Source organism: Lactuca sativa, chromosome 3 (genome assembly GCF_002870075.4).
Source record: "Lactuca sativa cultivar Salinas chromosome 3, Lsat_Salinas_v11, whole genome shotgun sequence".
Taxonomy (NCBI): Eukaryota; Viridiplantae; Streptophyta; class Magnoliopsida; order Asterales; family Asteraceae; genus Lactuca; species Lactuca sativa.
In genome coordinates this window covers 203,641,690-203,662,067 of record NC_056625.2, presented here as the reverse complement: position 1 = coordinate 203,662,067, position 20,378 = coordinate 203,641,690, and the positions used below count along the sequence as shown (strand labels likewise).

At 34.1% G+C, this 20,378-nt stretch overlaps 2 protein-coding genes across 4 annotated transcripts; one reads left to right on the top strand and one right to left on the bottom strand.

Moving 5' to 3' along the window:
- The first annotated feature begins 742 nt into the window (after nucleotides 1–742).
- LOC111908866 (succinate dehydrogenase [ubiquinone] iron-sulfur subunit 2, mitochondrial) lies at nucleotides 743–2,117 on the top strand. The gene is made up of 2 exons (XM_023904665.3): nucleotides 743–1,682; nucleotides 1,806–2,117. Exons 1-2 carry the CDS (start codon nucleotides 1,015–1,017, stop codon nucleotides 1,969–1,971), a joined length of 834 nt encoding a protein of 277 aa, XP_023760433.1. The 5' UTR covers nucleotides 743–1,014; the 3' UTR covers nucleotides 1,972–2,117.
- A 3,176-nt stretch (nucleotides 2,118–5,293) lies between these two features.
- Nucleotides 5,294–10,230, bottom strand: LOC111908867 (uncharacterized). 3 transcript variants are annotated; one of them, XM_052769469.1, is made up of 5 exons: nucleotides 9,680–10,230; nucleotides 9,238–9,412; nucleotides 8,856–9,133; nucleotides 8,208–8,309; nucleotides 5,294–5,377 (listed from the first exon to the last, which is right to left on the bottom strand). In XM_052769469.1, the coding sequence occupies exons 1-5, from the start codon at nucleotides 10,124–10,126 to the stop codon at nucleotides 5,309–5,311; spliced, it is 1,071 nt and encodes a 356-aa protein (XP_052625429.1). In that variant the 5' UTR covers nucleotides 10,127–10,230; the 3' UTR covers nucleotides 5,294–5,308. The 3 variants fall into 3 exon arrangements, with proteins under 3 accessions (XP_052625429.1, XP_023760434.2, XP_042754659.1); XM_023904666.3 differs by having other exon boundaries at nucleotides 5,335–5,385; nucleotides 9,680–10,229; XM_042898725.2 differs by lacking the exon at nucleotides 5,294–5,377 and adding an exon at nucleotides 6,554–6,625.
- Nucleotides 10,231–20,378: the final 10,148 nt, after the last annotated feature.

Below are 20,378 nucleotides of genomic sequence, written 5' to 3'. Positions count from 1 at the left end.
AGAAATGTCCAAACTACCAGGAGACCAAGATAAGTAAACAAAAGTTTTTCTGCCATACAACATGTGAGAGTCGCCATTTGAGAGACCAAAGCCAATGAAACCCCAATACCATATACGTAGACAAAAATACCACGACTACGCACGTCGTCCTGGTTTGGTGTGGAATAAAAAAAATTGAAAATTTACTTATAAATAAACCTGAATTCCACGCATTATTTCCATACAACAATCATTGTTACTCTCATAAATATTATACAAGACAATTAAAAGATATATTTTCCAAATGTTGAGTACCATGAATCCATGATGATGTGTTTATGTTTATCACCATTATGTTAATGTGATAGAGTACCTTTTGTCTTTAGAATGATTACATTTGTATTCATAAAGATAATGCAACTGTAAGTTTTAGAAAGATTAGAATTGTATTTTACATAAATCGTATAACGATCTTAAAAAAGATTTAACCGAGCATACATACAACAACCATCTCATCAACAACGAGGACGACAACATTAAGTAATGTTTATTTTATTATGTAAATTTCATTAATATAATATTTAGTTTTATTTTTATAACTTTTTAATTTTCAAACTTATATTTTTTGTTTTCAATTAGTTTTACTTTTTTGTGATATTTGGTGACTTGTTGTACATAGTATTTTTTTTCTTTAAACAATGCTTTGGTTTACATTTTAGAAGATTTATACTATAAAATTGTTCACGCAATGTGAGATATTTATTGGTAATTAATGGCTCCACGCGCACACCACACGAGCCCTATACTCCTCCGAGGGCTCGTTTCTTGCCACGTCATCACCTTCGCCGGTCATATTTCTTACGCTCCACGTAATTACAGCACGGCCACTAAATATACGCTCATGTTCCCGATCTACCCTTCAACAGCCACTAGAATTACAACCCCTATCCACCCAAAGACGGTTTATTTTCCTTATAAACCCTCCTCCCCTCTTTACCCATTTTCGTCATTTTACATCATCCCTTCTCCATAACAATGGCTACTGGTTTGGTACGCAGAGGTATTTCCAGGCTTCAAAAGTCGCCGGCGGCGACGCTTTTTCTTTCCCGAGCTCATGCTTCGGAGCCTCAAGCTCAACAATCGGAACCCACCACCAGATCTTCACAAAACCTAAAGAATTTCCAAATCTACCGATGGAATCCGGACAATCCAGGCAAACCGGAGCTACGAAACTACGAGATAAACCTCAAGGAGTGTGGACCGATGGTACTCGACGCGCTTATCAAGATCAAAAACGAGATCGATCCATCTCTAACGTTTCGTAGATCTTGCCGTGAAGGAATCTGCGGATCATGTGCTATGAACATCGACGGATGTAACGGACTGGCTTGTTTAACGAAGATTCCGTCGGAAGAGACGACGATGATTACGCCTTTGCCGCATATGTTTGTGATTAAGGATCTGGTGGTGGACATGACCAATTTCTATAATCAGTACAAGAGTATCGAACCATGGTTGAAGCGGAAGTCGCCGGCGCCGGCCGGTTGGGAAGGGAAAGAGATTCCTCAGAGCAAGAAAGATCGGGAGAAACTCGACGGAATGTATGAATGCATATTGTGCGCCTGTTGCAGCACTTCCTGCCCTAGCTATTGGTGGAACCCTGAATCTTATCTCGGCCCTGCTGCTCTTCTCCATGCCAATAGGTACAATCCATTCCTCTCATCTCATCTCATCACATCACCTCTTTCTGTTTCTTGATTAACATCTGAAATCGAATCAAAAACTCTTAACATGAATCTGAAATGTGTGAATCAATTTGGATTCAGGTGGATTATGGATAGTCGTGATGAGTACACACAGGAAAGATTAGATGCAGTAAATGATGAATTCAAGTTGTATCGATGTCATACCATTTTGAATTGTGCTCGTGCATGCCCAAAAGGTCTCAATCCTGGAAAGCAAATTCAGAACATCAAGAGTCTTCAGACGTAATTGGGAACAAGTAATTTGGTATTGTTATACACTTATACTTGAAGATCTTGTTGATTATCATATTTGTTTGTTAATAATACCCATTGACTATGTTGTTATCTTGTTGCTCTTTGATAAATAAATTAATCAACTTTGGTTTGTGTTTATACTTTATACAAATATGGATAATTGTAAAAAAAAAAAAAGCAATGTACTTTACTTACACAAATTGATATTGTTTTGTACACCGTGTAATAATCCCCATTTAACCGAAGGAGTGATCTTGTTGAAGGTTTTGATCGTGATAATTGGACTCGTGAACTTACAAATCGAATGCTTTGAGTTATGATGATGTAGGTAAAAAACATTTAAGGAAAAAAAAAGTTAGAGGATATTTAATTTTTTTTTAATATTTAGACATGGATTGTAGAAATGAGTGTTTGGATCAAGAACCGGACAAGGACCAAAACTCTAAACGAACCGAATTAGGCTAGAATAATCGATTTTGGTTTGGGTTTTTGGTATATTAAGTATATATTTGGTTTTTGGGTTTTTCGGTTTGGATTATCCAAATAAAAAGTTACTCGGTTCAAAATATCTGGTCCAGAATTTCAGCATGTTTGCGAAAATTAAATAAGATTTTGGTGTTTGGATTTCACATTCTTATATCTCAAGAATAGTTCATTCGTGTTTACAATACAATCAAATAAAAAGTGAAATCAGTTTTAATATATATTGAATATTTGGTCTGTTAATTTGGGAACAAAAAGATACCAAGTTTATAATTCATATTTGGTCTATTTGGGAACAAAAACATACCAAGTTTATAATTCGTATTTACATGTAAAAGAGTAGTTATTTTGTCATGTGTCATCATATTAGACATTTTAATTAATGTGTTGCCACTTGTCAATCTATTAGTTTTTCATTTTAAATTTATTAAACCTCATTAATGTGATTCTATTTTAAATTTTAATTTTTAAATTATTGTTTTTATTAATTCACAAATAAAAAATATCTAATATATATTAAAATTAATTTTATATATTTATTTGAATCAATGATTATAATTTCACATAACTAATAAAAATATCTCTTAAATTAATAATTTATTTAAAATAACTTATTAATAATTTTGAGTTTTTATTATAAAAGTTTGATTAGTTTTATAACCGTGGGAACCACATGTTATAAACTAATATATATATATATATATATATATATATATATATATATATATATATATATATATATATATATATATATATATATATATATATACTATGCATGCTTATACATAAATGGTGCCATTTTTTTTTTGCATATTTGAAACAATTATGTATATTTTCATTATTTTCAATCAACAGATTTGTTTCATTAAAGGTTTTATTATGGAATCATAAGCTACAAAACTAATAAAAAAATAGTCTTTATAATCATATTGTAAATGTTATTCAGGTCATAGAATTGTAATACGGTTTTTTGGTTTTTTCAGTTATATTATATCGTTAATCCTATTGTGAATGTTATCCGGGTTATTCAGGTAATAATCGATTCGGACCAATTAATACCTGAACCGCACCTGTATTAGGTTAACCGGCCCTGGTGTCAGTTCCTCCAATTAGTTTCATTTGGTTTTCGGGTTGGTTCGGTCCGGTTCCGACTCCAATAATATTCCTAATTGATTGTGTAGACTTCTGTATATTTTTAGTTTTTTGGGCTTTTGACTTTTTTTTAAACTTTTATTTTATGTAAAACATAATAAAAAAGGTAAAAGGTTATTTTAAATCTTCTTTTGACCTAATATCATGAGGGTTGAGATTTCATTTTGCCTAACAATATTCTTATTTTTTTCATTTTGATGAATTTTAAAACTAAAAATATTTTAATTATTAGGACGATGACATTATTTATGGCTTTTAACTTTGATTTGGATTATTATATAGTATATAATACTCTATAATTACTTTTTTATTCTTCTCAAGACATTTTTCCATACTTCAAAGTTTGGTGTCAGCCAATGGAATTTTCTCGTGTGTGCTATTATATATACCCCTTCGATAATATAAATCCTTACATCATGGGTTATACAATCATTATTACGAGAAATACAAACAACAATTGGTGGTATGTATATAATTTCTCTGTTCTCTTCGATTAAAATTTTTCTCTTCGGTTAAAAATGGGCGTTATTGTCTCACAAAACTTACATGATTGCCCTCACTTTAAATTATCCGCACTTATGTGGTACATAAAGTCGAAGGTTACAATCTTTTGAATTAATTTATTTAAAAATATATGCATTATATATCATTTGTTGGAATCCTAAGTCGATAAGGACTTGGAGACCAAACAATCTAATTTATGGAAAGTTTAGTTTATGACAAGTTGGTCATAAGTTTCCTAGTCTAATACAAGTTGATTTGTTAGTCTATATATACCTATCTATAATCGAGTTTTTGATTATGAGAATAGATTGTAAAACATTGGTTTTGAGTCAGTTTTTCCATTTAATCAAAGAATGAATTTTGATTACTTTTTTGTTTTGCGTTCTCATTTTGTAAACTAGACCATTTGTATCACATTTGATGTCACGTACACTTACTTCTTCTTGCTATATTTGAAAGCCTTGCAAAGAAATAATGTCCCCACATTTAATAATATTTAATTACTTTACCTGTTTTAATCATTTTTATAGTAAGTGGCCCACCATTTGTCTAATTGAAATATGATGTTTAGTTGACATTTTTTGCAAGGACGTGAAAGAGCACCCATGTGATGCTCTTATATGTTAGCCAACATGTTGATCTTGCAAGGTCGAAGACACTAACATGAATCATGGTGTAGGCATTTTAATGTTGATAAAAGATTTAAGCTTTTCCTAAATTCATCATCAATGTATGACTAATAGACCAATTAATTTAGGATTATACTAAACACAGGTGCCATAATTTTGGGCAATCATGTCATTTGAGTTATATAGATTCTTCACATTCCTAACTCCCAACTACAACTCTTACCTTTTTTTTGTTTTTAAATAAATATTGCCACCCACCAACTATAAAATCTTGCCATAAAATCCATGCTAAATTTGGTCTCTAGAAAACCATGAAATTGTTACCATTAGCAATTGCTTGGTTTTTGTTGTGTTTTTTTCAAGTTGGGGCAATAACACACTCACCATTTGGCATGAATTCACAAGAAATTCAACCCTTAGACTACTTCCTTGTTACAGGTGATGTTGAAACTTTAAAACTTTTTCATTTTTACATACGTCAATATATAGCAAGTATATTTTGAGATATTTACAACTTAACCACTATATATGACTTCTCATTAACCTACATAACATCATATTTCATATGTATTTAAAATAACATAATTTTCTAAAATGTCTTCTCATTTGCCTACATATCATGTGTACAACCTGCCAAACTGGCAAATAAGAAGTCATTTCAAAAAGCAAGATTCATAAGTACATATAATATCATGTAGATAATGAGAAGTTGTGTTAGTTTTAACACATGCTAAACCAGAAATATAAGGTCATAGTTGTCGCAGTAATTTTTTTCCTTCTAAAATTCGATAAATAGGAAGTCATGTTAGTTTTAACGCATGCTTGAACTGAAAATATAAGGTTATAGTTGTCGCAATGATTTTTTTTCTTCAAAAATAGGTGGCTTAGAAATATAATGGTTAACCTATATAAATTGTCGGAATATAGTAGATTTTATGTATATTACCAAAAAAAAAAAAAAAAAAAAAAAAAAAAAGCAATATGGTATAAGTGACTATTATATATGTTACAAGAATTAATGAAGTTGAAACTTGAAAGAGTTATACTTCCAAACATTACTAGTATAAGTTGCTAAAGATGCATAATGAAAATGTTAAACTCAACCAAAAACATCTTTTTGTCCATTTATTAAATTTATAAAGAACTGTAGTATATTAGTAAGGCAGAATTTTATATCTATTCAAACCTTAAAATATCATATTTATCCAGAATAATTTTTAAATATCGTATTTATCCTTTATAAACTTTCAAATATCATATTTATCCGGAATAATTTTTAAATATCATATTTATCCTTTATAAACTTTCAAAATATCATATTTACCCAAATTCTTATTTTAAATATTGGGAAATCTCCAAAAAAATTCCAAAATTTTAGTCCAATTTATGATAAAGTCCCAAACTAAATTTTGCTTACAAAAAAACACAGAATACCGGTTAAAACTTCGAAAACATCCTTTTCGGCCGGTTTTGAAGATTTAGCCGGTATTCCATCTTTTTTCGTTAGTTTGCTTAAAATCTTGGGACTTTTCCGGAAACTACCTTATAACCAAAATATTGGGACTTTTTTGAAAATTACCATGAAATTAATAGATATTATTATTAACAAATCATTTATAAACATAAAAAATATTTTATTATAAAAAGGAAAATACACTTGTTGCTAATTTCTAGGAATAAATTGATGGTCTAAGTACTCTTCTATTGCTTATTAACCACATCAAACTCTCTACGTCCTCCTATGCATCATTGTGTGTATGATGGTGAGATGTACTCAGTGAGTGTTCCTCTAATGTTAGTGCTCCTCTTATGTTGTTTAACCTAACTACCACCCAACATCCATACCTCACACGATAACAACCATAGGCTAACACACATCTATCAAATGTGAAAAAGTGAATCGTGAATGATAATTTATATGGAAAAAATGTAGGGTGATTATCTATTTAAATTGTCATTCAAAGTTATTTTTCACTATGTTTGTAATTTGATAATTGTTACCGAATAATGTATAAAGGTTAGGTGGTATTTACGTTAAAGAACATAATGAAAGATCTATATATATTCAAGAATTATTATTTAATGATATTTTCTAATAACACGTGATCCTATAGCGTCAAACCTAATAGAAAGTAGGCACTTATTGATTGTGTATTAATAAATATTATCAACTCTTGTATAACGATACATAGGAGGAACATAAAGAGTTTGAGGTGGTCAACAAACAATAGACCATGTCGACCATTCTATTCCTAGAAATTAGAAACAAATATATTTCCTTTGTTTATAATAAAAAAAATATTTGTTATGTTTATAAATGATTTGTTAATAATAATATCCATTAATTTCATAATAATTTTTAGAAAAGTCCTAATATTTTAGTTATCGGGTAATTTTCAAAAAAGTCCTAATATTTTGAGCAAGCTAACAAAAAACGACAGAATACCGGCTACATCTACGAAACCGGAAAAAAAATGGTTTTTTCGAAGTTTTAGCCGGTAGTTTGTGCTTTTCTATAAACAAAATTTAGTTTGAGACTTTTTCATAAATTGAACTAAAATTTTGAAACTTTTCTGGAGATTTCCCTTAAATATTTTATAATCATTTTAAGTTTCTATTTTTATGAGTTAGCTATTACACCCTCTGATTATATAAGATTTTATGGATTTTGAAATAGTAGGTTTGTTTATACCATGTTTTTGATCTTTCACTACACAAGGTTTGGAAATTTATTACCAATTATAAACATTGCCCATCATTTAGCATCAAAACAAAATTCAATTATACTATTAGTCCTCATAAAATCATTTGCAAAAATACACTCAAAAAATCCTATTCCGAAAATGATTTAGAGTTTTTGACAAGTGAGATTGATGCAAAGTCCTAATGTTTGTATTTAACCATTTTCACTATTTTAAATTGTGACGTGTATAATATTATATTTCAAACAAAAAAAATTATAAACAATCAATTAAATGATAGTCGATTAATCAAAGAATACATGATTATAAACTTTTGATAGGATGCAGCAGTAACTGTGATATAGCTTGTTGCTACTGCGATATCAAGAAACAACCACCAATTTGCATTCAATGCTGCGAGGATTAAAACCTTAAAACCATGGTACCAACACAATTTACTAAATTACCCTTCGATAATCTCCATATTTTTCAACTAACCCATCATTTTACATGCAACAGATACATCAAACACAGAATCATAGAAGCATCATATTTCTCAAACAAATGTAAAATTATTTACTTAATGTTATTTATTTATTTTTAATTTCTAGTAAAAATGAAATGTAATTGTAAATGATGAGTGAAAATTCAAAACAAAAATGTTTGTGTTTTATGTTATTACTCGAGATGCTTTGTTTTTGGCATTTATGAAGGAATGCTAATAATGATAATAATTAAACAACATTAGTTGAAGGGCAAAATGGTAATTCTACTTATACCTTTTTAGTAAGTCCAAGGAAAACAGTGGCTGAAGCAATTTGCACCTTAAGGTCTGCAACATCAAGATCATGACCACCTTCTACCAAACCCCATTTTTCAACCTAAAAAAAGATTTATAAAAAAAAATGAATTAAATGCAATAAATAGTATCATACTTCCATTTCTTCCTGTTATAGCATTTACACTAGACAAAATTTCACAAATGGTCCTTATGGTTTTAAAATTGTCTCCAAAACAGTCCTTATGCAACTTTTTTTTTTCACGAATGGTCCCTTTCGACCAAACTTAGCACACTAATGGTCTTTTCATAGAAGAAGGGTAAAACGGTCATTTCATAAAAGAGGGATAAAAAAGTCATTTCATAAAAGAGGAATAAAAAGGTCTATTCATAAAAGAAGGGTAAAATGGTCTTTTCATAAAAGAGGGGTAAAAAGGTCTTTTCATATAAGAGGGGGTAAAAAGGCCTTTTCATATTGAACTTAACAGAAAAACTAATGGCCATATGGACCGATTGTGTGCTAAATTTTGTCAAAAGGGACAATTTATGCAAGAAAAAGTTTCATAAGGACTGTTTTGGGGACAAATTAAAACCATAAGGACCATTTGTGAAATTACAAGATTGTCATAAAAAGAAAGAGATGAAGAACCTGCATGTCTTCTTCAAGTCTGATCAATTCAATTGCTTCATCAATCTGAAGCTTCCCACGAAAAATTGCAATTGAGATTATTAACGAGTGTGATGCTGAAGTAAGAGCATCAATGGCTGCCAATTCATTATCATTGGTTTTCTTCAGAAGGGTATTTACGGCATTTACAAGACCATCTTCTTGTTTGCCCCCAAAAAAGCTTGAATATACAACGGGTTTGAACCCAAATTCTGATTCTACCCATTTAAGAAGAGGATCCATTTTCTTCACTTGTAATTCTGTGAATATGAATAATGGTAACAAATTGAAAAATATAGATTGATAAGAAATCCAGTTTGTAACAAATTTTAGGAAGACAAAGTTTATGTGATATAATTCATACCATAGACACCAGTTGTCAACTCATTATCATCTGGGGCTCTGCAAAACACCAAATCTTGATGAAACCTTGTCATTAAATTACTGATAATATGTGATCTAGTGAGGGGAACTCTCTCCAAAGCAGTACATGCAAGTTTCATTAGAGGCATTGTAAATGGCCTGATTCCATCTGTAAGCTACAACCAACAAAACTAATTACTCAATTGACTTGTTAAAACCATAAATTTAAGATGTGAAACTCGAATTTCAATCCTATTGTGATTGAACGTTTTGTTTTTGGTTTAATCTAATTAGGGCTTCGAATGCAGGTGATCATTCAACTGTAACAAAATCTAATGTTTTAAGGTGGATAGTTATGATATGTAATAAGAATTAAACACAATTAAGATCATAAGATGAAAGAACATGAAAATTTCAGTAATCAATTTGGGAGAGAGGAGAACCTGGTAATCCCATTCAGCAGCGATAGCTTTAGCAAGACGGAGAGTAGGGCATTTTAGAGGCCTCTTAGAAGGTGTTTTAAGCGTTCTGTAATCAAGCATCACAGACCAACCGTTTCCATCCTCTGCAACTCTAGTCGTTACTTGCTTATAGAACCTCTTCCCTACTATCGATCCGGTCATGAACGACATCGGCATCGTCACGGACGTCGAAGGCGGTGGTTTTTTTGATTTGATGTATATATCATCAGAGGCGGCGGCGTTGCCCTTGTTTGTGTTGTTGGTGCTGTCATTCTGATCTGGTGAGAAGGTGAAGGAGGAAGAGGAGCTGTTGGATTCCGGTTTTTCGGCGTTGTCTGTGGCAACTGCGGCGTAGGAAGATAGGGATCGGAGGATTCTATCATTAGGGTTTAACGAATTGAAGGTTTTTCTGAGAACGGCCAACGCCATTTGAGAGAAAGGGAAGGGGAGAAGGGAACCAGGGTTGATTTGCAGGTGGTAAAATGATCAAATCTTTGTACAGATTTGATAAGAGTAATTCATGTTCGTATTGAGAAAAAGGAAAAAGGGAAATTAGAAAATACAAAAATGATTAAAATCCATAACTAACACAATCATTATTATTATTATTAGGGGGGTGTGTGGCTAATTTTTTCACAGCCAAAAGTATTTTTTATAAAAGAAAAAAAAAACAAGAAGATGTTTGGCAAACTAGTACTTTTGGAGTTTTAATACAAGGAAAAACATCTTTTTGAAAAAGTCAGGATTTCCGGACTTTTTGTAACTTTTTGGAAAAGAACTTTTAAGCTTTTAAAAGCTAAGCCAAACACCACCTTAGTAACACCGGTGCACAAACAACCACGTTCTGCACAATAGTCCGTTGTCACGTATAGTCCGTTGTATCCTCCAAGATCGCTTCATCCCTTTGATAACCGTCTGATTTGCCTCTATATATTATTGTTTTCTGATTTTGCGATTGTCTTTTTTTTTTGTTGCCTAATTCATCAATGGGAATTAAAGTAAGGTATGTTTCTCTTAATAACCCTCGATTCCCATCTACCTACTCCGAAAATCAAAGATATCATACCATACGACAAATTTAATTTCAATTTTGAAATCATGTTTTTCGATTGAAGTTGTATAACCCTAGAAGCAGTTCTCTTCTGGGATTGTTATCGTTCTCCGACAACGACAATGCCTACCCCCAAGGTCTCCGGCAACGATTACTCTCCATCCACTGTTCTTAGTGATCGATTGTCTTTGGTTCTTGACATCTTCTTACTTTTCTTGGATGCTTTATTATGATGCCTCAATCTTAAGACTCCAGCTAAGGTCAATAAAGATGCAATTTGTTTTGTTTTTATTTATGCTAAAAGCAATTAACATTGTATTCATTGATTTCTCTTTATCAATTTTGAAACATTCATTGATTTCTCTTTATCAATTTTGAAACTTAGAATTAGAAGTGAATTTTTTTAAAAAAGTTGAACTACACGAAGAATCACAAGCAACTAGGGCTTCAAGTTTGTAATTTCTTTGTGTTTTGATGTTTGTTTACTGGATGCTTGAATTAATTAGGTTTTATTTTGCATATTTCCTATTTTGTATGGATGTTCATGTTCTTCACGCATCCATGACACCTTTACGTTCGCCTTGCCTTCTTCACAGTTTCCTAACTTCCCCATACTTCTTCTCCAAAGGAACCACCTACCTTTACTGTCTCCTTCCCACGTTCTTCAACCTCCATCAAGATAGATGTGAAACATCTAACCTCCTAGCGGTTAAATCAATTGAGCGACAACCATCCCATGATTCCTCTCCCCACGAACCCTAAATTTCAGTTTTCGATTGCTACAAGTCAGGGTTATGATGCCTATATAAATCAATGATGTGAACATAATTTCATCCCTAATATCAATTACTTAATCAGTCATGGAGCAATTAAGTGTCGATCATCCATTTTGATTTAGTAGTTACACATCTGTTATTTTGCTTGTCTCCCTCATGAACGAGCTCTGCCTCATCTTCGTCAAAGTCAAAGTCTACAACTTTATCTTCCTCTCCTACTAAAAACATACAACATGCTCTAATTGAAGTCAACACAACAAGTGTGCTTTCTTTTTTGCAAAAATTGCACTCTTTCTATGATGTCTCTTGTTCACTCATGCCAACATATAATATTGATTAGGCATAACCACGTTCATAGTGAATTCCCTTTATATAATATCTATTATGAGTTCATTGTGTGACGTTTTTGGAAATTGGGAATTTCGAATTGGAAGTCAAAGGCACTCTTTTTGTTCTTTCCATCAGAAATTTGGAATCGAAGGTCAATGTATATTTTTTACATTGTCCATCTTGAATATCTGTGATGTATTGACTGAAAATGGTTCAAAGAGCCTTGATCTTTTCTAATGTACATGTATATATACTAACTTTCACTATACTCTTGTGTTTGCTTATGCTTGGTTACATTATTAGTGTTGCAAACTAAATTTTAAACATATGAGTCGGAGTTTATCCATTCCTTTTACCTTAAATGGGATGAAAACGATATTTGTGGCCCCTCGATGATTTAGTGATGACATCTAAATCGCTTGGCCAAGCCTGGACTAATTTGATTTGTTCAACTAGTCAGTCATCATAAATCGAAAATTGGGAAACAAATCTTGGACATAAAGATTGATTATAATCCATGTCTCATGTCCATACGATATCTTGTAGAACGGTGGGATATGTGATCACTTATCTAAAGGACGCGTCATTGACTAGGTCAGAGTTCGACAACGGCTTTTGAAAGGTACGATTGCTAGTTAGATTTTGAGGTCATACTTGCACTCATAGTTATTAGACTTATCCAAGTGGGAGACTGTTGGATTAGGTGTCTAAGCCCATAACTATAATTGGTATGTACTTGATTTGATAGTAGCATGGTCCTTTTGGGTTGCCTTCACTCATGCAACTTGATAGGATGACTAGTGGAGAGAGAGTGAAATTTATTATTTGAAATAATAAATTGGTACTCAAAATGGTTTTATTAATATATTATAATATTAATATATTATTTGAAAATCATATTATTAATTAGTATTTAATCGGAAATTAATTTGATATTAATTTTGGGATTAAAGGAAATGATTAATAATGGAGGGGTTGTTTTGCAAATCATTGATAGTTGTGAAACTAGGCTACTGGACTTCTTAATTAGGAGTGGACAAAATCATATAGGGACGCCTTATAGATTTCGTCCAAAGTTTACTGGTAAGAGGTCCATGGGCCGCTTAAGCCTTAAGCAGGAAAATAGGGTTTCCACCAGAAACCCTAGCAGCCCTTAGCCATATATAAACCCTCCAGGACATTAGAATTTCGGCCCTAAGCAAGTGTTCCTAACCCTAGCCGATTTTCTTGTGCCTCTCCTCTCATCCTCTTGCATTGGGTGTTTGTGACTCCATTAGAGGTGCAACATTTGAGGCACTGAGCTTTCAAGAGTCCAGGATCTTCAAGATTGTCTTGTTATTACTACATAACAAGTGAGGTAATCTTCTAACCTTAATTTTATTTGGATTTCGAAAATTGTATGTTAGATCTAGGGTTATTGCTTTGGTATTCAATTTGCACGTTTAGTTAGTGAAAAACTTAGATTTAAAGGAATTAGGGTTGCATGATCACATAGGAATGTTGTTATGCTCAAAACCCAACAGTGGTATCAGAGCTTATGATGTTTTTCAATTGAATTGATGCAATAGTGAAGTGTCCAAAGTAGAAAAAAATTGTTTTTTGCTGTATGATCCAGGAACTTGATGAGTTCATGTATGAACTCGACGAGTTGACTTGTCAGTTCCCTGATTTTTCGATTTTCAAATCTCATTTTGATTAGGATAATTATCATAATTCGTTTTTAATGCCTAAAACTGAATTTTCTGAAAGGTAATATGATATCCTTATCATAATTAAAGGATTTGGTTAAATTTGGATAATTTTAAGATTAGTTTGATTTGAAATTTAACCTAGTATTTTAAAAGGTTTTTAAAATACACCATTTTGGTTTTATAATTTAAATTTTAAATTAAAAGTTTATTTTTGGAAATTTAAATGGAAAAACCTAGAATATATCATTATGGATTTTATTATTAATATAATTAAAAGATTAATTAAAAGAAATTGATAAATCCATATACGGGTTTAAATTTAACTAAATTAAAAGTTTAATTTATTAAATGATTAAACCACTTAGTACTTTAAAAGTTTAAAAATACACCCTTATACTATATAAAATTAAAAGTCGAATATATTATATATGTATAAGAAAAGTCAGTCTTATCGTTAGTAGGCCTCATTCACGAAGCTGATCTATAAGGGGTGTTTAAGGAAGCAGCCAGTAAAATGACCGCCATTGGGTATCCATTCTTACCCATCGCACTCTTAACTAGTGGAGGGTCGTTCGCCGAACGGGTAGGATAGCACACTAAACTCTCATTAAAATTATAATGAATAATAAAGTCACTAAATGATTTTATAAAATTCTCAATCTTAGTTACTTTAGGAAAATGTGAATTTAATGCTAACCCATGAAATTGCACATTGCACCTTATTGGTCGTTAGTGGAGCGTGTGTGGTTAACCGACACACTAATATGAGACTAATAGTGTTTGCAATGGGTTTCTTGTAAATTATTGTTGATCAATGGAGCGTGTGCGGTTATTTGACACATTGATTATGTGATAAATGACATCGAGAGTACCAAGCTAATTTACATGGTTATTCACATCTCGTTTGTGATCCTCGGCATCCCAGTCACAAAGTGAGAGCATAATCAAGATTAAACATACCATTGAAAAGTTCAATGAATCTCAAAATATCTAGGAATTTCATCTGAAACATAATTCATTAAAATTTCATTTCCGTGGTGGAATTGGTAAATCGTCATTTACCTACTTTCAAATAATTTGCAATTGGATTACGGCATCCCTCTTCTGAATTGTAAATTATTGTGTTGGATCCTAGCCTTAATATTTCATTTGGGTGTTATATTAAGGATCTAAATCAACTCACTTGAATTTTCTCCCTTTTTATAGATGTCTAGTTCTGATAACTATGGTCTTCCTCATTCCTTTGGAAAAGGCTTTCCTTTTGAAGATGATCTTCCACGTGTCAATCAAGGTGAAAGAACGTTACCTTCTTCGTGCAATGGTGGAACTTGAAATCATACTTCTCTTCCTCCACCTCCTCTAGTGATTCTCTCTGACCCACGTTTTCGTCTACTTGAAAAGTTCAAGGTCACTCAAGCCCTATTGGCATGCAAACACCAAGATGGAAATTCTGTGTGTGCACATGTCCTGAATATGAAGTCGCACATTGACAGAATGAGAATGTTGGGTGTCATTTTCCCAAGGAAGCTAGCTGTTGACTTGGTTCTTCGATCGCTTCCTAAGTCATATAATCAGTTTGTTAAGGACTACTATATGACAGACCACGATGTGACCCATATTGATATGACATATTTGATAATTGTTGCTGAAGTAGCAATGCTTTGGCGCACTGGTAAAGCAAATTTTTTTGGAAGATCTATCTTCGAAAATTCCATGGACATAAGCAATGACAACGATATGTCACACCCCCGAACCAGACGGCGGAAACGTCCGAGGGCTATTGTGACTCAATTGAATACCATCACAGTGAATATACATGAAACATAACATCATTCATCACCATGCATTGAAATATTACAACTGGTAGTGTTTACATTTAGTACATTGTTTCAAAACATTACATTCCCCAAAAGTAAATTGTTCGATACTAGTTAAACAAACAACAAGACATCACTGAGTATATTTTTCCTTCGATTTACCTGTTACCTGAGAATACAAGTATTTTGAAAAACATCAACATATAAAATGTTGGTGAGTTCATAAGTAATGTTTGAAACACAGTGTTTGTATTATTTTGAAAAACCACCAGAAAATCCGATATTTTCTGAAAAGATTGTTGCAAGTAAGAAAAAAAGTGTGAAGATCCGTAAGTATGCTTGTTTATTTCTACAAATGTGAAAAATTATTTGACTTGGTATGCATCACGTAGGTGTAAGTGTTGAAATCTCTAGGAAAACCCGATGTTTTCCTAATACTTTAAATTACGCGTTTTATTTATTGTTATACCGTTGCGACGTGTGTATTCGATAATTCTAGGTGACATTGGATTAAGTATGGGTGGTGAGTTGTTATAATCACGCATTAATGAAAATGTCTAGCTTACAACTATACAAACGATCCCTTAGGCGTCGTATGTACTACTCACCTAATCCAACCACCCTGACTTCCCATAGCCCCACAACCTAGGAAGAAAAGAGGGTGCGAAGCCCCCGTTAATTCCATGAGTCGTTAAAGGCTATCGTGGATGCGAAAGGCCCTTGGCCCGACTCGCATTTGACTTCTCGACTTTAATAGCATTGCTAAAGGACCCTTGGGGCCCAACAGCACAAAAGCTATTGAAAGTCCTTTTACACGGTATTAGGTCGTGTAAGACCCAACAACGTGTAAGCGCGTTTCCTTCGGGCCTAAAGATCATGTCATTGGGCTAGCTAGGCCCAACAAGCACGATTTGAAACTTTTGGGCCCAAAGATGGTGTATCGACGTCTGGTGAATTCCCACGTGTGTATTGACTTCCCGTAATTTCTGCGTGTGTATTGAAGTATCGTCGTGTATTGATTTTTGATTCGTTATTGATTCGAGACCGAATCAATCCGTTTGGTAACGATTTTGGTGTTGAAGGTGTATTATGTTTCGTCGGTAGCCGTGGTACTCGTATTTTATCTTAAAGTATTTATTGGTTAAAACATTAGAACTTTTCTTTTTGAAGCCCCCTCTTAACTAAATTTACACTTTTAACCCTTTACATAAAAGAATTTCCATTTAAATCCTTAAACCATTTTTCTTGACACTTTAGAATCAAAACTTGTTGAAAAGGTATTTTTCAGCTCAAATTTTCTTGAAAAACAGTTTTAGTCCCTCAGAATGAAGTTTTCTCGGTTGAAACCTCTATTTTCGCAATTTTTACAATTTCGACCCAAAATGGAAAATTTTTGCATCTTTGCCCCTTTTAAATTTGAAAAGTCTTTTTAACCCTTGAAATGGACTTGGTATACTAGTAGTCTCCTGTTTTACAGAAAAGTGCAGTTTCAGCCCTTCTAAATTAAAAATCTCGCAATTTGGGCTTCATTGGGCCGAAAAATTCATTTTTGGCCCATTATGCTTAAAAATTCACATTTTAGTCCTTCAAAAGAGTAGATTTTCTAGAAAATACATTTTTGAAACTGTTTTGACTCATCTCATCCTTCAGAATTTGTATTTTGTCATTTTGGGCCCTTTAGTTTTATATTTTTAGCATTTTGAGCCCAAAAATGGGTTTTAAGCCCATAGATGTTCATATTAACCAACTTGGTTTTTTTTCTAGAATTGATTTATGTGAAACAACATAAGTTATACTTATTTCATTAATCACATTGTAGATCTCGATTTTTAAGCTCTTTTTGACTAGAACCAACACCACAATTACATAAGAACATATATATAAGCATAGAAATCACACAAACATACATATACTCATAGATCTACACATTTGCTTGTATTCCCCCCCCCCCACAAAACTTATAAAAACCGAAAGATAGGGGGTATGAAGCTCACCTTGAGTTGTGGTTTTGATTTGGAGAAGAAAAGGAAGAAAGTGAGGTGATTTTCGGCCCTAGCAACACCTTGATGAAGATCTCGAATTTGAGGTGGTTCTAAGATGCAAGATCATGATTTCATATGAGTTAAGAAGAGATTTTTGTATAGAACAAGGAGTCTAGAGTGTGGATTCAAGCATCAACTTACCTAGATGATGATTTTTGTGAAGAATTCTCCTTGCAAAGTCCTTGAATCTCGAAAATATGGAGGAGGTATGGGAGAGTTTTCTTGAGAGGAGAGTGAGTGAAATGTGTGTGTGTGTGTGATTGAACACGGCCGAGAGCAAGAGAGAGAGAGAAAGAAATAGATCTTGAAGTGATATGTGCATGGATATATGAGATAAGGTGCATGGAAAACCATGATGTAAAAATGAGGTGGCCATGAAAGTCAACTCTCCCTTTTTACATGGGCTTGGGCCGAGAATTTTAGAGGAAGAGAAAAGAATTTGGGCCTTGTAAGCTTAAGCCTTATTCATGATTAAGTTAAGTGGTGTTTGGTCCAAATAACCATAAATATGATTCTTATGACCTATTAGGACTACATTAGGTTAAATATGGCCCAAAATGGTTCATATAATTAATTTATTTCATTCTAGGCCCAATATGGCCCAAAATGTTGAAATAAATGGGAGTGGGTCCAATTAGAGCCCATTTATGAGTTCTAAGCCCAATATGGTCAAATTGGAAGCTTATTGGTCCATTGGGCCCAATAAGGAAGTCCTAGTCCAAAATGGACCTAAACAATAACTTCTAGGGTTTCCAATTGCTTTTTGACCATTTGTAATGCTTGTATGGTGTATCTGATTGAAAATTTGATGTCATAGAATAAGCATCATACATGCTCTTATGCTTTTGGATTCATAGTTTGACTTAAGTATTGTAGTTACAAGGTACAAAAATTCCTGATTGTGACATCATCCCCCCGTTAGAGGGAATTTCGTCCCGAAATTCTTTTGAAAGCTAGATTTGAGAACGCTAGAATAGGTGAGGGTACTTATGCTTCATTTGATCTTCGCGTTCCCACGTGAATTTTGGCCCACGCTTCGCGTTCCACCATACTTTCACGATCGGGATGCGACTTTGCTTAGTACGTTTCACCTCCCTGTCTATAATTTCTACCGGTTCTTCAACGAACAGGAGATTCTCGTTGATTTGAATCTCGTCAAGGGGAATGACGAGTGTTTCATCCGATAGACACTTCTTTAGATTAGAGACATGGAACACGGGGTGTAAACTGCTTAGCTCTACGGGTAATTGCAGTTTATATGCCACTGGACCTATTCGGGCAACGACCTCGAAAGGTCCAATGTATCGTGGGTTTAGTTTTCCCAGTTTCCCAAAACGAATGACTCCTTTCCAAGGTGAGACTTTTAACAGTACTCGATCCCCGACCTGAAATTCTAAGGGCTTTCGCCGTTTATCGACGTAGCTCTTTTGTCGGTCGCGCGATGCTTGTAATCGAGCTCTGATTTGAACGATCTTTTCCGTGGTTTCACGAATGATCTCCGGTCCCATCAGCGCCTTGTCCGATGTGAGTGCTTTTGCTAGCTGGGTGTCGCCCACCTCAGCCCAACATAACGGTGATCTACACTTACGCCCGTATAGTGCTTCGAAAGGAGCGACCTTGATGCTCGAATGGTAACTGTTATTATACGAGAATTCGACTAAAGGTAAGTGGGTATCCCAAGACTTCCCAAAGTCTATCACACATGCGCGAAGCATGTCTTCGAGCGTTTGAATGGTTCGTTCACTTTGACCTTCCGTTTGTGGGTGATAAGCGATGCTCATGTCGAGGTGGGTTCCGAGTGCTTTCTGGAGTGATTGCCAAAAACGTGAAGTGAATCTACTGTCTCTATCTGAGATAATAGACACTGGTATTCCATGAAGTCTCACGATTTCTCGTATGAATAAACGCGTCAGTCTCTCCATCTTGTAGGATTCTTTTATTGGCAGGAAATGAGTAGATTTCGTCAGTCGGTCGACTATTACCCATATGGTGTCTAGTCCATCCGGCGTCTTGGGTAGCTTGGTCACAAAATCCATAGAAATCCCTTCCCATTTCCACTCAGGGATCACCGGTTGCTGTAATAATCCTGAGGGCTTCTGGTATTCCACCTTTACCTTGGCACAAGTAAGACACTTACCAACATAGGTGACAATTTCCGCCTTCATGTTAGGCCACCAATAGTGTTGTTTAATATCCAAATACATCTTGTCCGAGCCGGGATGGATGGAGTATCGCGTCTTGTGAGCTTCCTTCATGACTACCTCCCTAAATCCCCCGAGTTTAGGGACCCAAATACGGTTCATGAAATAGTATACTCCGTCCTCTTTTACCTCTAGATTCTTCTCCATTCCGCGTAATGCTTTGCTTGCTCTGTTTTCCGACTTCATGGCCTCTGACTAGGCTACCCCAATCTGAGTGGTTAGGTGGGATTGGATGGTTATTGAGAGTGTTTTCGCACGACGATTAGAGTACTCCTTCCGGCTCAATGCGTCAGCTACCACGTTGGCCTTGCCCGGGTGGTACTTGATTTCACACTCGTAATCGTTTAATAATTCAACCCATCTTCGTTGCCTCATATTCAGCTCTTTTTGATTCAAGATATGCTGGAGACTTTTGTGGTCTGTGAAGATGGTGCACCTTGTACCGTAAAGGTAATGTCTCCAAATCTTCAGAGCAAAGACCACGGCTCCCAATTCCAGATCGTGGGTTGTATAATTCACTTCGTGTGTCTTTAGTTGATGGGATGCGTAAGCTATCACTCTTCCACGCTGCATAAGAACGCAACCTAAGCCCTGATTCGACGCGTCACAGTAGACCACGAAATCTTCCGTTCCCTCCGGTAGAGATAGTACCGGAGCACTACAGAGGGCTTGCTTCAGGGTTCGGAATGCAACCTCTTGTTTATCCGTCCATTTGAATGGTACACCCTTTTGTGTAAGTGAGGTAAGTGGCTTGGCGATCTTAGAGAAGTTTT